We start from the raw sequence: 14,311 nt of genomic DNA, 5'->3' as shown, positions 1-14,311 counted from the left end.
GTACAGGGGCATCTTTGGCTGAAGCTTTAGCGTTCTGATTTCCACTTGTCCACTGAGATCTGGGGCTGGGGGAGTAGAAGGGGTTGGCATGAACCAGTCAGGCTCCTGGTGGCTGATGCAAGGATCTGAGGCCTCCCTGTAGAAATCCCTGAGCCTTCCGCTTAGTTCCCTTAAAACCATCCCGCTTACCCCTAACCATGACACCAGCTACCACACACAGATTGGGCTCTGCCACTCTGCTTTATTAGAATGGCTCGGAGTCAGAGCACAGCTTCACGGTGGAGGCTGGATCAGGCTGGGTAAGTGACCAGCAGACCTCACTGGACGTCCAACACAGGCGAAGCAAACTACAGACCATGGGCACAGCACAGGACAGGACAGCTGATTGATTTTTTTTCTTTTATATATAAACTGATAATTTAAAAATTAGAGTAATAGAGTTTCTCTAGAGAGACTTTGCAACAAAAAACGTATATAAAGAATATGACCTCCTGGGCAAATGAAGCAGCATCTCTGAGCGGAGGGAAGAGGGCTCCTCATGCATTGGAGAGGGGGCCCAGCCTCTGGACAGGCACCAAGGCTGTTTGTTGCATATCTTGGAAGAGGGAGGAAGAGCAGAGGGCTGGCTAGTCAATGCATCTGCGTTATTCTCTATGTTGCAAGTGTTTTATGGCTTTGGCTAAAGCATGTGAAGCAGCAGAGGTACTAAAGTGCTAAACTGAGGCCTTCAGTCTCTATAAAAAAACAACAAAAAAAGAGGGTGGGGGACAGCAATGAAGTCCTCCCTAACCCCCAACTGAGTGGAAGCCAATAGAAGAAATTCTGCAGGGCAGGGGGGAGACTTGGGGGGATATGGTTTAGCAGCCTCCTCCCCCCATACCCTGTGCACCCCTGCAATCCCACACATCTGTCCCTGCTGAGATTGAATGTTTGAAGGGAGGCAGTTAATCTCCCCTGCACTCTGTTAATCCCTGGCAGCAGCTGGGACAGGGATGGCAGGAAAGGCCTATCTCAACCCCATGAGGCTTCTCCTTTGGGGCAGGCAAACAACCAGGAGTCTGGGGAAATGGAAATGGGCAGGGCATTGGTTTAGGCAGTGAGGCTCGGCCACTCCCTTTGGTCCCATCTGTAGCTCTGCCCACCAAACTTGGCAGGAGGGGCATCCTCTGGATGAGCAGAACCAGCTAAGAGGAGCCAAATGTCCCTGACAGGGTGGGGGCAGGTACTGGGGGATTCAGAGGAAATGAACTTGATCCCTGAAGCCCTTCTAATTCATTCAGACCTGGACTCCTCCAGGATCTGGGGTAGGTTTTGGTCCCGGGGACCAGAGGCTGGGACTGGGATTGGGGCTGGGGCTGGGGCTGGGGCTGGGGTTGGGGCCGCAACTTGGGTGGGAACTGGTGTAGGGGCCGGGGCCTGGGCAGTGCCTGAAGTAGGTAGGGGAGGTTTGCTGCCAGGGTGGTAATCGTGGGTGGCCTTGGGCTCGTTGGTATGGTAGGAACCCTTGTAGCGATGATTCTGCAGATAGAAGAGCACCAACATTCCCACCAGCCCCAGCAGCAAGAAGGCCACCAAAACTGAAAGGGAAGAAAGGAACAATTCAGGGCAGATCTTTGGATTTCACTGCTACACACATGCACATATAAGCTGTTGGCTAAAAGCATTTGTGTACAGCCTTGTATGCTCTGACCACGTCACTATCCCTACGTGTCTGGTCGGTCTAAAGTTCTGCCTTATCCCCTGCTCTCTTCTATTTCTAAGGTTCTCTCCATATCCCTGATAGTTACCCAGTTTCTCATCTCTTTAGATGTTACTGTACCCCCATTTTCTCATTCCTTAGCCATAGCCCCATTTTAATATTTCAATGGCAAGTGGATAGCATTTAAAAGTCTCCAGCCCAATTGTATAATACCTTCAGCATAGCTGAGCTCATCCTTTACACCACCATGCACCAAGAGCCTTCACCACCCCTCAGCCCTCAGGATACAGGGCAGGGAGAGAAAGAATGTGAGTCAAAGGGTAGAATTAGGAGGTCCGGGTGGTGATCGCACTACTCACAGCCTAAAAGTATGGCAACCCATCTGTCATCATGGTAGTATGGGAAGTCTGAAGAGGAGAAAGCACCAGTTAGGAGAAGCCTCCACCATGTTAAGAACCATTTCCTTCCCTTCTGTCCCTCCCCTTCCCTCTCTCTTCTGTGTCCCGTGGATGTACCTGGGGGCAGATACCAGGGATCCAGCTCAGGTGGCACCTCTGAGAAAAGACGTGGCATGGCTCCACAGTTAGATTCAGATAGTTCTCCCTGAACTCGAAGGGCCTCAGCCAGCTCAGCGGTCATGGGTCGGGGGGTTCGGAAGTGGGTCTTGAGGGGAGCCACATTGTTGAACCGAACACCAGACAGGCAGCCTGAGAAGCCTGGTGTGTTGTAGCGTTGGATCTCCGGGTCAATTACTCCTGTCTCTGAGGGAGAGGCAGGTGCAGAAAGAAAGGGGCTTGGCCCACTCTCACCATCCATAGGTTTCCTACTCATCCTTATCGCCACCTTGACTGCCATTCCCAGCTCCTACACTATCTAGGCTCCAGGGACTTCACCTACACTTCTTACCCAAAATGCATTCTCACCCACAGCTTACCCATAACACGCCCTAGGTACAAGGCCTTGGGTGAGTCCAGCTGGCTGTCCACCAACAGTGAGAACTTCTGTTCTGTCAGTGGGAAGTAGTCCACCTGAGGCAGAGAGAGGAAAGGAGCTGAGGGAGGTAGAACCAGAGGCAGACGCAGCCAAGACCCTGCAGGAACTCTCTGAGCTCTGTCCAAACTGGTGGTGAGTCCGAGCTCAATCCTAGGTGGGCGGCCCCTGGACCCCGATGCAGGTTTTGGTATTAAAAACCCAACAACGTTGTTTTGGACCCTGTTTTTACAGCTTCCTAGTGGTTTGACTTTGGGAGAACCACTTTACTTTCAGAGCCCATTTACTCATTTGTAAAACAGATAATAAGTCCTGCCTGCCTGACCTGCCTCACAGACCTGTTGTGAGATTCACGTGAAAATCCTCTATAAATTGGAATATGTGCTACAAATGCTGAATATCGGACATTTTCCTGGGTGACACAATCTGGATCACGAGGATGTGATCTGACCCGGCCCAGCCCCCTCCACGCACACCTGAATGAAGAGGTTGCGGTAGACCCGGGTGATGTTGACGCTGTGGGGCTGGCCGTCGGTGACTGGTCGGGTGGTCAGCTGGTACACATAGGGACTGGTGCCCAGCTGATACCGCAGCTGCAGGGTCCCTGTGGGACGGGGAGGAGAAAGAGGGAGGCTCCTCTTAGCTCTCACAAGGCCATCTTCTAAGAGCGCTTGGGTCCTTCCGTTAGTGAGTCAAGAGTTATGAGAATGCAGGCTGCCCTGGGGGAAGCTGGAGTGGAGGGAGGAGAGAGCCTGTTGAGAGCTCACCGTCTTCCTTGATGAGCACGGCCATGTAGTCACGCACAAAGGAGCTCACGTAGAGCAGGACGGCGGGGGCGGAGTGAGTGCTGAAGCTGAAGGACACCTCTTCTCCGGTAACGTTGTAGACAGGCCCCCGGTAACCTGGCACGGGCCGGCCAGGCTGTGGGTAGTCAGGCAGACGGTAGCCAGGGCCATGGTAGCCGGGCACATAGCCAGGGGTGTCGTAGCCAGGGATGTAGCCCGGCTCGTAGCCCGGCGCTGGCCGGCTCAGCATGTGGGAGAACGCCTGGGCTGCAGAGCGCAGCGCTGACTGCAGGCTGTAGCGCATCCAGGTGCCGGCCTCAAAGAAACCGCCAATATCTGAAGGCAGAGGTCGTGGGGTCAGGGCTCCCATTCCCACCGTCAGACATTGTACGTGTCGTCCACACACGTCCCTGGGACTTGCCCTCAGTTTCTGCCACCACCACTACACACCGCCCTTCACTGTTAAGGTCTCCTCATGACCTTCAGTCACAGGATGGACTCTTAAAACCATGAGAAAGGCAAAAGATCAGCCCAAGCATCCCCTTGGGCAGGTGGGGAAACTGAGGCCTAGAGATGGGTAGTGGCTTGCTTAAGGACACACGGTAAGTGAGGGGCCAAGATTAGAATCAAGATAGGACCCCACCAGTACACTCACCACTACTCACACTTCCAAACCTAGACCAAAGTCCTTCTGTTGGTCCCTAAGTCCCTGTGTCCTCCCTACTCCACCAGACTTCCCATCAGGAACTACCTGCTCATGCATCCTCCTAGACCAGCCTTGGGGAGGATGCAGTCTGGGCATATGTGCAGAGCTCTTGCTGGGGTGAATGGCAAGGCTCTCCTTAACCAAGAACCAGGTGGTATACATGTTTTAGGAGTGCAGCAATTGTCAAATAGGAAATGGCATAGGAGGGCATCGTGCAGCCTGAGGTGGATGTGCTTGCAAGAGGGGTATTCTGTGTTACCTTGGTGATAGTGGGAAGATGGGGAAGTTATTTGCTTGTTGCTTTTGAGTTCTTTGACTATCAGCTAGCTGTACCATCCCTTCCTTGCCCCACTTTAATGCCTTTGGAGTCACCCTGACGGCCCCAGCTCAGGGCCCAGGAAGCCAAGGACAACTCCAGTTTTCCCGGGTGCTGACTTCACACCCTCCTGCGTTCCCTGCCCTCCCTACATCCCATTACACCCTATGGCTCTCTGTTTTCCCAAAACCAGCAGCACTGACCGTGATTGCAGTATGGCCCATCAAAGGCCGTGAGGTCACAGTCACATGTATAGTAGCTGTAGCGCTCCACGCAGCGGCCTCCATGGAAACAGGGGAACCGGGGGTGGGCACAGTGGCCTGTGCAGTTGGGCGAAGTACCCTCAGAGGCATTGGCACGGCCTTCCAGGTTCAGAGTCACTCCATTCAGACGCATAGCCCTCAAACAGCCCACGAAGGGGCGCCTCTTAAGCTCTGCAGATCCTGGGAATGGTGGGTAGGTCAAGAAACAGGTGTAGAAGAAGAGCCAGAGATAAGTATTGGGGTTGAGAGGAGCCAAGGGGGCTAGAAGGGACTGGAGAGGAAAGGGGGCCCTTTGGCTCATTCTGAAGTGGAGGGGACTGGGATCTCAGACATGGGGTTCCTGGAAACAAGGAGAATGGCCTCGGAAGGGTGGGAAGGTGAAGGAAGCTTCAGGCTTTCCTCTGGGTTTCTGCTCACCAACATAGAGGGGTTGGTCGTACTCCAGCCAGATGTAGGTCTGCAGGGGCATGGGCCGCAGCACCCAGGGCCGGTGGTCCACGCGGAGCCGGGCCTGCTTCACGTTGATTTCAGCCCGGACCAGGTGCCACTCGTCGTCGTTGAACTCAAAGTCATCCGAGTGTACTGTCAGGTTCTCATCGCCATTCCCCACATCGAAGGCGAACACCACGTCCCGGGATGCTGGACAACATGCGGTGAGGGGAGGGGACTCAGACCTCCGAGCTCCCTCCCAGGTTCCTCACAAAACACAGCCTCTCTCCTTCACTCTTTGGAACTCCTTGAATGTCCCTCCAATTTGTCTACAACCTGGGACAACACCCATCAACTACTTAAAATCTCAGACCCCTGGTCTCTCCCAAATTTGCAGATCCCTGGAGCCAGCTTCCCAGCCCCACTTCTCAGGTTAGAAGCATAGCTAGTCAGGTAGGAGACACTGCAGGAGTCCAGCTTCCTTATTCACAGGCAAGGGGCCTAAGGCCCAGAGAGGTGAGCCAGGTGCCCCAGGTCACAAAGCCAGCTGTCAAGACAGGGCTGGGTCTAGAACCCAGGGTCATCAGAAGCTCTCTCCATGCTGCCTCCCCAAACGGCACCTGCCCTTGCTTGCCTCTTGCCCCAGCCTCCACCTACCCCCTCTCTCCCCAGAGATCGTCATCTACCCCGTGTCCTCCCAGTTTGCCTGCTCACTGTTTAGTTCCACCCGTATGTAAGGTCGGCACCACTGGTAGTAAGAGCCCCCCATATTCTCTAGGAAGACTCCTGAGGGAGCTGAGGTCCTGAAGTAGAAGGAGACATCAAGGCTGTGGTTGGCACGGATTGGAGGAAAGCGTAGTGCAGTCCCAGTGTGGAAGGAGATGGTGTTCCAAGAATTTCCTACAAAACCAGATGGAGGAAGGCCTTGTCAGGGAGGCTGGAGGGTGGGGGAGGAAGGGAGCCTCAGATGGGGTGGGGGAAGGGAGGGCAGAGGAGACAGCTTGGGGTAACCAAGGGGAAACCAAGGAGTGTAATGAAAGAGATTAAGGTGGAGAAAAGCAACATGGATAGGGGTCATATCACAGCAGGACCTGGGGTGTCTGGCAGTGTGTCCTAGAGGCACCCAGTTGGTCAGGTGGCCTAGATTTTGGAAGCTGGAGAGCCAACCCTCGAGGGCACACAAAAGGGGTCTGCCACTCACGATCGCCATAGCAGCGCAGAGGCCTCAGGAAGAACTGGGCCTCAGAAGTGGAGCGGTTGGTATCCCCCACCACCACCTGAGTGACGGGCAAATGGTCTACAAAGGTCAGTAGTCCCTTGTCGGTTCTCCTGTGGGAATAAGATGCCGTGACTCAGCCCCTGCCACTCACCTGTCCCTGAATCCTGAAAGCCCTGTCTCTTTGCCCCCCCCTCACCACTGGGGCTGGTCGGCATCACAGTTGCAGTGCAGAGCAGGGTCCACGCAGCTCCGGTCCAGACCACAGGCACAGCGCTGGATCCCCGGCTGTGAGCCTCCCCAGTAGAAGTGCTGCTCCTCATTTCGGCCAATCCAGAAGCTGTAGGGGTAACCTCCTGGGGAAAAGGTGCAGGCAGTTTCCGGGTCCTGTCCCTCCAGTTAGCCTCTGGGCTCCACCCTCACTCTTCTAAGCAGCCCAGATCCTTGCTTGAATCTTCTAGTCCAGGGCTCCAGTTGAACCATCTGGTTTCCTTCTCGCAGGGCCCCCACTGGTCTTTCCTCCAGCTCTCCCCCTCCCCCTCCCCCTCCCCGTCCCAGCCCCCACCTGCAGTGTTGAGCAGCCGGGAATTGTAGCAGGAGAACTCGATCCACTGTTCGCAGTGCTGTGAAGCGTTGGCCAGGGCACTGACTTCCTCCCAGGATGCATTCCAGTACTGGACAGCCCCCAGGAAGGGCCGTTCCATGCTAGAACCTGTCACCCTAGTTGTCCACAGCCTGTCGTGCCGCACAACTGTCCATGCCCTGTTCTCTGAGGGAGGGGAGGGGATAGAGCTTTGACTGGAAATGGGCATTCTTTACTCATCTCCCTGCCCACCTCCACCACCACTGCTCAGCCTGTGGTGGTGCACAAATTTACTGCACAACTCAGAGCCAGTAAATGTGGCCCGCAGCTCCATTCCAGCCCAGCTCTGGGCTCTCAACATTGTAGGCTGGAGATGAAACAGCTGGAATGGATCAGGAAGCTGGAATTTATCTGCAAGGCTAGATTACAAATTCCTGAGTGTCCCCTTTCCCCTCTGACCTCCTTTACCCCCAGCACAGTTTAATCTTACTGGCTCCTGTCCACCCGTCAATCCTTCCCTGTTTTCCCCACGCCTTCACATAGCCTTGCTAGCTGCCCCTTCACCACCCATCAGAGGCACGTACCTCGAATATCACAGTACACTACAAATGGCTTCAGGGGGCCACTGCCATCGGGATCAATGGTGAAGTTCCCAGAAGTTTTCCCACTGAGTCGATAAGCCTCACAGGATTCCTTATACAAAGCTGGTGGATGGTGGGGTGGGGAGAAGGCAATCATGGGGTCTGAGGTCTAGGAGGGTCAGCCCCATCATCTCTAGTAGCCTCATGATCCCCAGAAACCTTCTCCTGACCTCCCCTGTCTCTGGCTCGCCCCCATAGCCCAGCTTACGTTGGTGGCAGGTCTCTCCCTTGTAGCCTGTCAGTTCACAATAGCAGATGAAATCATCCCAAGACTGGTAGCAGCGACCGTCATGCTCACACATGTTAGGGTTGCACCTAGGGAAGGGGGTCAGCAGCAAGGGAAGGAACCCTCCTGAGAGCTTGAGAGTGGGGTCTGATCCTACAGGCACCACTCCCAGTTCCTGAGAGCGCCAGAATCCAGTGAGACACACTTCACCTAACTAGCTGGGGCATTAGGCAGGCCTCAGAGCTCAAGTACTACTGTTTCCCTTCCCCCAAAAGAACAAAGAATGTCTTATACCTCCCTCCAAAGAAAACCCTCTAGAACCAAGAAATAGATGTTTCATTTCCATTCTGAGCATGTGTCACTTTAAGGGAAGAAAGAGGAGGTGAGATGTCAAGGAGGAATCGTCTCCAAGTGGGAGACTGAAGAGCTGGAACCAGGAGAGGGGAGATCATTGAGAAAGGCCACTCCCATTGGGAGACCATGGAAGAGGGCTTTGGAGGGGTTCACCTCTTTAGGGAGAGGGGCTTCTGGATACCTATCCGTGATGCCACATGTGTCAAAGAGGACCTCAGCATAGTATCCAAGCCGCCGGCCCTCCACCAGAGTCAGGTTGACCAGTTGACCATCCACCTTGAGCAGCTCCATGCAGCCATGGAATGCCGTCTGGTTGGAGTGGCAGCCCCATCGACTGGCTGGCTTGGGACAACCTGGAGCAACCACCCCTGTGAGGCCCTCCCTAAGGGAGACCCAAAGACCCTCCCCCAGGGAGATGCTATGGGAGAGCCAGACATGAAGGAAGGAAAAGGGCCAATAGACAATGGCAGTGACCTTTCAGTCCCCAAAGCCCCAGAGGGGAAAGGGATTTATCCCTACAAAGCTGTCCATGTCGCCCCATCTTGGTGGACTTAGGTGGGGCCTACCACCCAGAGACGGGTCTGGTCAGGTTGGCTCCCACTTACCCCCAAAGAAGTACGAGGTCCCTGTACGGATCAGCAGTGGGTATGAGACCCTGACCTCTGCCCCCTCCACATCATCAATGCTGATGACTGCATGGTTTTCCTGTGCCACAAAATTCACCTCGTGCCAAAAGCCATCATTCAGGCGGTACCCTGGACAGGAAAGGAGGGTGCTGTGGGTGGGGAAAGCACCACCCTCTAGGAGAAATGTGTCTTGTGTGGGGAAGCAGCACCCCCCACTCCGTGTCCCAACAGCAGCCTCTGTGCCCCCCATTGTTACACTGATCACACTCAGTGGTAATATCTCTGAACGTCTCTCTTCACTGTCCATAACCCCAGCAGCTGATACAAACTTCAAAGTCATAAATGAATAACAAACACCTCCAGAGACCCCCCCGGAACTGGATAATACCAGGGCTCTCAGCCTTCCTGCTTCTCCCAGCTCCCGTAGTCCCTCAGCTCTGCCCCCAGTCTCAGCGGCCTCCGTCACTGCCACATTTTCCCAGGGCCCTGGGGCCTCTTGCTGTGCTCCTTTCACTCCCTCACCCTTCTCCAGTATGCACAGGCCTCATTCCAGGCCTACAACCTCCCCAGCTCTTCTCTGCCCTTCTCTGGTCTCCTAGTGCCTCCCTACCACCTCCACCCCTCACCAGCGGCGAACTGAAGCTTCTTTCGGCCAGGCTGCGCAACAGACACGTTGACCTGCCCTTCACTGAGCATCAGCTCCACGTGGCCCAGGCCGTCCCCCAGGCTGGAGTAAAGTAACAGTCCTGTGAGGTCCCAGGTGCGGAAGCGAAAGGAGACTGCGAGGCGACCGCGGCGCGGGAAGCCAGGCACTTGCACGAAGTTGTGAGGACCTCCGAAGTTGACAGGGTGAGGAACCGGGTCCAAGCAGCGGAAGGCCACCTTACCCTGGGGGCGAAAGTGAGGATCCATCAGTACCCGCGAGCCATCCCCATCCCGCCTCTGCTGGGAACCTCATTTTCATACTGGTCTAAGATCTTTGTCAAGGCGTTCCCTCGGTGTGGGGCCATGGGGGCAAGACCTCCAACCCTGACCATTCCCACCCCCTAAAAACATGTCCAGCTGTGGAGGGAGTCTCTGCTGGCTCGCTATCACTGATCTATATGGTCTCCAGGGCGACCTTCTTCCTTTCCTTCCAGCGTCCAGAGGCGCTAGATGACGCGCTCCTGAGCTGGGGTAGGGAGGAGCGCACCAAAACAGCCCTGGGTTCGAGTCCCTACGAAGCCACTGAGCCACTGCGGACCCCCTGGCCAAGCCACTCCCGGCCTCTGCACCTTATTTTCCTCATCTATTAATTGAGGAGGTGGTTGGACCAGACCACTGCTTAACTGGGAGTTAGAGAGGTGGCCTTTGCACCTCCTGTCAGTGATGGCCCCTACTTGAGCAACTGGCTGGGGAAAGAGGGGTCCTCGACTTGTATCTGATTCCCAAGATCTCTTCCCGCGCCACCTCTTTGCTTTCCGAGCACCTCTGATTCCCGTCCTCCCAGATCCCCTGCCCACTGGCCTCGAAGGTGATCCGCGAATGGCGCCGCACCGCCAGGTCCGCGATGTTGACTCGGTTGAAGATTACGTTTTCCATGCATCCGCGGAAATTATGCCGATAGGCGAGGTTCTTCTGTGCGGCGCCGATCAGACCCCCGATGAACATCTGCGGGGGTGTGGGGAGTGAGGTTCCCGCGTGCGGGAGCGCGGGCACCTTCCTTGCGCTCCCCGCCATGCAGCTTTATGAAAGACTTGAAACATTTCCCCAGTATCGGTATTCAAGCTGGAAGCTCGCTGGGCCTCCCGAGGCTTGGGTTCTAGTCCCGAATTCACGACAAGTGGGCAGCATGCCCTTGAGTAAAGTCGATGAACCTTTCTGGGATTCTTCATCTGCTGATCCGGGCCAGGGTCTTTACCAAATCCACGGAGTTGGGCGATCCAAGGGGACAATTTTCTCATCTTGCCCGACCCCCAAAATCCAGATTTCCAGACCCCATCTCAGTAGTTCTGGGGTGGCGCCCGGGAATCTGCATGCTAACAGCAACAACGACCCAACGACAAAAACCCAGGCCTTTCTGGGGGCCACAAATTTGCCAAGAGCAGCCAGGATATTCAGGAACCGGAAAGCAAGGTCTTACCTCTGCTGGAAAGAAGTGCTGTCGCCTATCGACCCACCAGGCACCCCACTCAACAAAATGACGCTCCCCCATTCCGCTCACCTCGTTGTCCAGGTTCAGTCTCTCAAAGTCGCCATTGAGAATGAAACGCTGCACGTAGCCGTCCAGGGTGAGATTTGCTTGGCGGCCAAACCGGTCCACACGCACGTAATGCCAGTGTTGGTCATTCAGAACACCGCCCGCGCTCACCGTGGTGTGACCAGGCCTGGGCTGGATGGGGCTGCTGCCTGAGGGTGGGGTAGTGCGGGTCAGACCTCCAACCTGCAGAACCCCAGGGAGTCTGGACCCCGGCGAAGCAGGGGCCTGCAGCAGCCAGGGAGGGTGGACATATAGAAATTGGACCCCCCAGGTCCTGGGATGGAGTCGAGGTCATTGGGGAGGATGTGACTTAGGGTAAGCCATTTAACCTCTCTGATAGGGGCACAGATACCTCATCATGTGGATGTTATGAAAGCTAATGAGAAACAAAATAATACGTGTGTGTGTGTGTGTGTGTGTGTGTGTAATGATTTTTCCATGAGGAAACTGGGACTGGAGAAGTGCCTTCTCCAAGGTCACTCCGCCGGTAGGTGGTAGATCTGAGACTGAAATCCAGTTCTCCTGACTCGGAGTCCCGTGTTTTGTTAGCACCAAATTCTACACGAAAAAGGCGGCTTTGTCCACTTATGAGGGGTAACGTCAGGAGTGGGCGCGGTTTCGCGGAAGAGGTGAAGCGAGGGGTGCGGCAGGAGCGCCCTAGGGGTCGCACCCCAAGTCGCTGAGCTCACCCAGGCTCATGTGTAGCAGCAAGTGCGCCCCCTGCAGCTCTAGTGTCACATAGTCGCCCTGGGAGCCCTCGGCATGCAGCAGGAGCCCGTCCTTCTCTTCGGTCTTGAAGCTGAAGGCGAACACGTCCCACAGGCTCCGGCTGACCCCTCGCGGGAAGCGGTACGAAATGGCATCATCGCCGTCGAAATAGAGCACGTCGGACTCTGCGCGAACGACAGTAGGTGGGCCGGGGACCCCGGGAGACTCTGTCTCCCGGGGCCCCCACCACGACCTCCGCACCCTTACTGTAAGGGCAGCCGTAGATGCCGAGCCTCAGGCCAATCTTGCCGCGCGGGTTCCAAGCCAAGGGCACGATGCGGATGTAGCGCGCCGTGAAGTGGTAGTGTAAGTCGTGGCGCACCACTGCCGACTCATTCATGTTACCGAAGAAGGTCTGAGGGGGAAGGGAGGAGGCGTGACCAGGTCCCCACCCTCGGTTTGTTTCCCTACAGCCTCCCAGTCCACAGTTGTCACAGCCAGCTAATCTCGACTTCCGGAAAGCAAAACACTCCTTGATCTCCCCAGCCTTCATGGCTTTTTGCAAACAGTTACGATTCCCTAGCCTGGAGTGTCCTCTCTCAACACCCTCTTATTTCCTTAAAGCTCAATTCTGGTGTTACCTCTTTCAAGAAGCTCTCCTAGATTTTCTCCTAAAGTATGTTAGACCCTGTCATCATCCGGGAGTGTCTTGCACACATGGTGAGCTGACAGTCCCTGTAGACTGGGTCCCAGGAGTGGAAGTCACTGCTTGTCATCTGTGCCCGCACCACCACCACCTCCCCTCCCCCACAAGCGAGTGCCCAGCCCAGGTCCCAGAGCTGAGGAGGTTCTCCAAGTGTACGCAGGGGCCTACAGTACCGCGTTGTGCCCTTGCTGGTAGAAGGGCGTCCAGCTGTCCACTCGGTCGCCATAGAGCACCATGTAACGTGTGACCCAGTCCCACGAGTTAAAGGAGCCCTGCGTGGCCACGGCCCGGATCCGGTGCTTCTTCATTAAATCGATCTGGAGCCAGGGATTCGGGTCCCCAATCCGGGGAGACCATCCACTGATGCCTATAGAAGGGGCAAAGGCTTTCACCAACGGTTCCCCTTTTCTCCCCAGCCCTCCAGAGTCGCCCCACCTGACCATGGGACGCCGCGCGCTCACCGTGCAGCCGGGCAAAGCGCGGCGCAGTGAAGAGCCCGTAGTAGGAAGAGGCGCCCAGGGAGCGTGCGTACAGGGGCCCGACCAGCTCCTCATCGCAGCCGTCTGGTTGGGGGAACGGACATGTTGGTCAGGGCGGCCCCTCCCAGGTCTTCCCAAATGCCTAGCACACTGAGCAACTGGAGCTCCTCCTTGTCGGTCCCCCAGGGGCTCACCCTGCCCTAACTTAAGCCATCTTCTCAACCTGGGCTGCAGCAACATCTGCACACTCAAGGGAGGCTGACCTCCTTCTAGAGGAACCTCTAAGCCAGACCCTCCCTAGCCCTGCTCCTGCCCTGGTACCAACGGGGCTCAGTGCTCCCTCAAACACAACCCCAAACCTCAGCATCTTTTGGAATCTGAATCAGCCCAAGACACCAATCCAGGCCCAGCCTGACCATTAATCCCCTCATCAGCATCCCCAAACCTGCACCACCGCCAAATCCAGGCCTTGGCACCATCGCCAGCAACATGTCCAATCTCAGCGTCAATCCGGGGCACTCACCGTGCTTGGAACTTGCTTGGAACTCAGCCCCAAACCCTTGCCCCTGGGCCAGGTCCAAGCTCAGCCCCAGCCCCTAATAAAACCTTAACCCTAATCCGGTCACCAGTAACATTCTCATCCCCAACACTCAAACCCAGGCTCCAGCTCGCGCTCGCATCCTAGTCCCGATTCCCGACCGGGGCCGACTCTGTCCTCGGCTCCGAGCCCAGCCAGCCCCAGCTCGGGACGCAAGCGCCAGCCTCGGAGCTGCATTGCGGAGCGCGGGGGAGAAGCAGGAAGGATGAAAGCAAGCGAGCGCGCGCCGGCCGGGAAAGGACCCGCGACCACCCAGCCGCAATGCGGTGCGGGACCCGCCCTGCAGGCTTTGGGCTCCCGGGCCCAACCCTGCCGGCCTCCGAGCCCCGCACTCACAGTAGCCCCAGCCCTGGGCTCCTGAGACCGCGGCGAGAATGGTGCAGAAGAGCCTGAGACGCATCCTGCCGGGTCTCGGCGGCCGCCTCCCAGGGCCCGGCTCGGGCTAGAGCTCCAGTTCCAGCTCCCGATACCAGCTCTCCTGGGGTTCAAAGCGGATCGCTGTCTCTCCTACTTACCCACCCCTCTCTCTTTCCTCTCTCCCCCAGCCCTTCTCCCCCACCCCCTCTGTCGTTCCCGGTTCTCCGCTGTTGGATCTCTGCTCTCCTTTCCACCCTCTCTCCTCTCACCTCCCCCCTTCCCCAGCCTCTCTCCTGGCACGCGCCGCTTTCTCCGACCCCGCGCAAGCGCGCGCCTCAGCCTTACTGCGAAAGGGCGGGGGGAGAGAACCTCCAACCACCGGGAAATACC

The 14,311-nt window shown here is 56.4% G+C and overlaps 1 protein-coding gene across 1 annotated transcript; it reads right to left on the bottom strand.

Annotated features, from left to right (window-relative positions):
- Nucleotides 1-385: 385 nt before the first annotated feature.
- On the bottom strand, nucleotides 386-14,207 carry CNTNAP1 (contactin associated protein 1). Its single transcript, XM_081028390.1, has 25 exons — nucleotides 14,191-14,207; nucleotides 13,901-14,042; nucleotides 12,949-13,050; nucleotides 12,661-12,854; nucleotides 12,049-12,196; nucleotides 11,763-11,966; nucleotides 11,038-11,222; nucleotides 10,341-10,484; nucleotides 9,461-9,722; nucleotides 8,814-8,963; nucleotides 8,390-8,561; nucleotides 7,837-7,943; nucleotides 7,572-7,691; nucleotides 6,970-7,173; nucleotides 6,604-6,760; nucleotides 6,390-6,517; nucleotides 5,903-6,088; nucleotides 5,177-5,398; nucleotides 4,700-4,939; nucleotides 3,457-3,810; nucleotides 3,166-3,293; nucleotides 2,634-2,727; nucleotides 2,215-2,460; nucleotides 2,059-2,106; nucleotides 386-1,577 (listed from the first exon to the last, which is right to left on the bottom strand). Exons 2-25 carry the CDS (start codon nucleotides 13,962-13,964, stop codon nucleotides 1,273-1,275), a joined length of 4,164 nt encoding a protein of 1,387 aa, XP_080884516.1. The 5' UTR covers nucleotides 13,965-14,042; nucleotides 14,191-14,207; the 3' UTR covers nucleotides 386-1,272.
- Nucleotides 14,208-14,311: the final 104 nt, after the last annotated feature.

The sequence above is a fragment of the Rhinolophus hipposideros genome (genome assembly GCF_964194185.1).
Source record: "Rhinolophus hipposideros genome assembly, chromosome: 20".
NCBI lineage: Eukaryota > Metazoa > Chordata > Mammalia > Chiroptera > Rhinolophidae > Rhinolophus > Rhinolophus hipposideros.
Note: the sequence above shows the minus strand (reverse complement) of the source record. Positions and strands in the feature narration are given on the sequence as shown.

Excerpts from the sequence above, each read along its gene's own strand:
- CNTNAP1 (XM_081028390.1), bottom strand. The coding sequence starts at position 13,964 with ATGCGTCTCAGGCTCTTCTGCACCATTCTCGCCGCGGTCTCAGGAGCC. Across the intron at positions 6,518-6,603 it reads GATGCCGACCAGCCCCAGTG|GAGAACCGACAAGGGACTAC; the intron begins GTGAGGGGGGGG and ends TTATTCCCACAG. Across the intron at positions 2,107-2,214 it reads TCCCTGGTATCTGCCCCCAG|ACTTCCCATACTACCATGAT; the intron begins GTACATCCACGG and ends TCTCCTCTTCAG.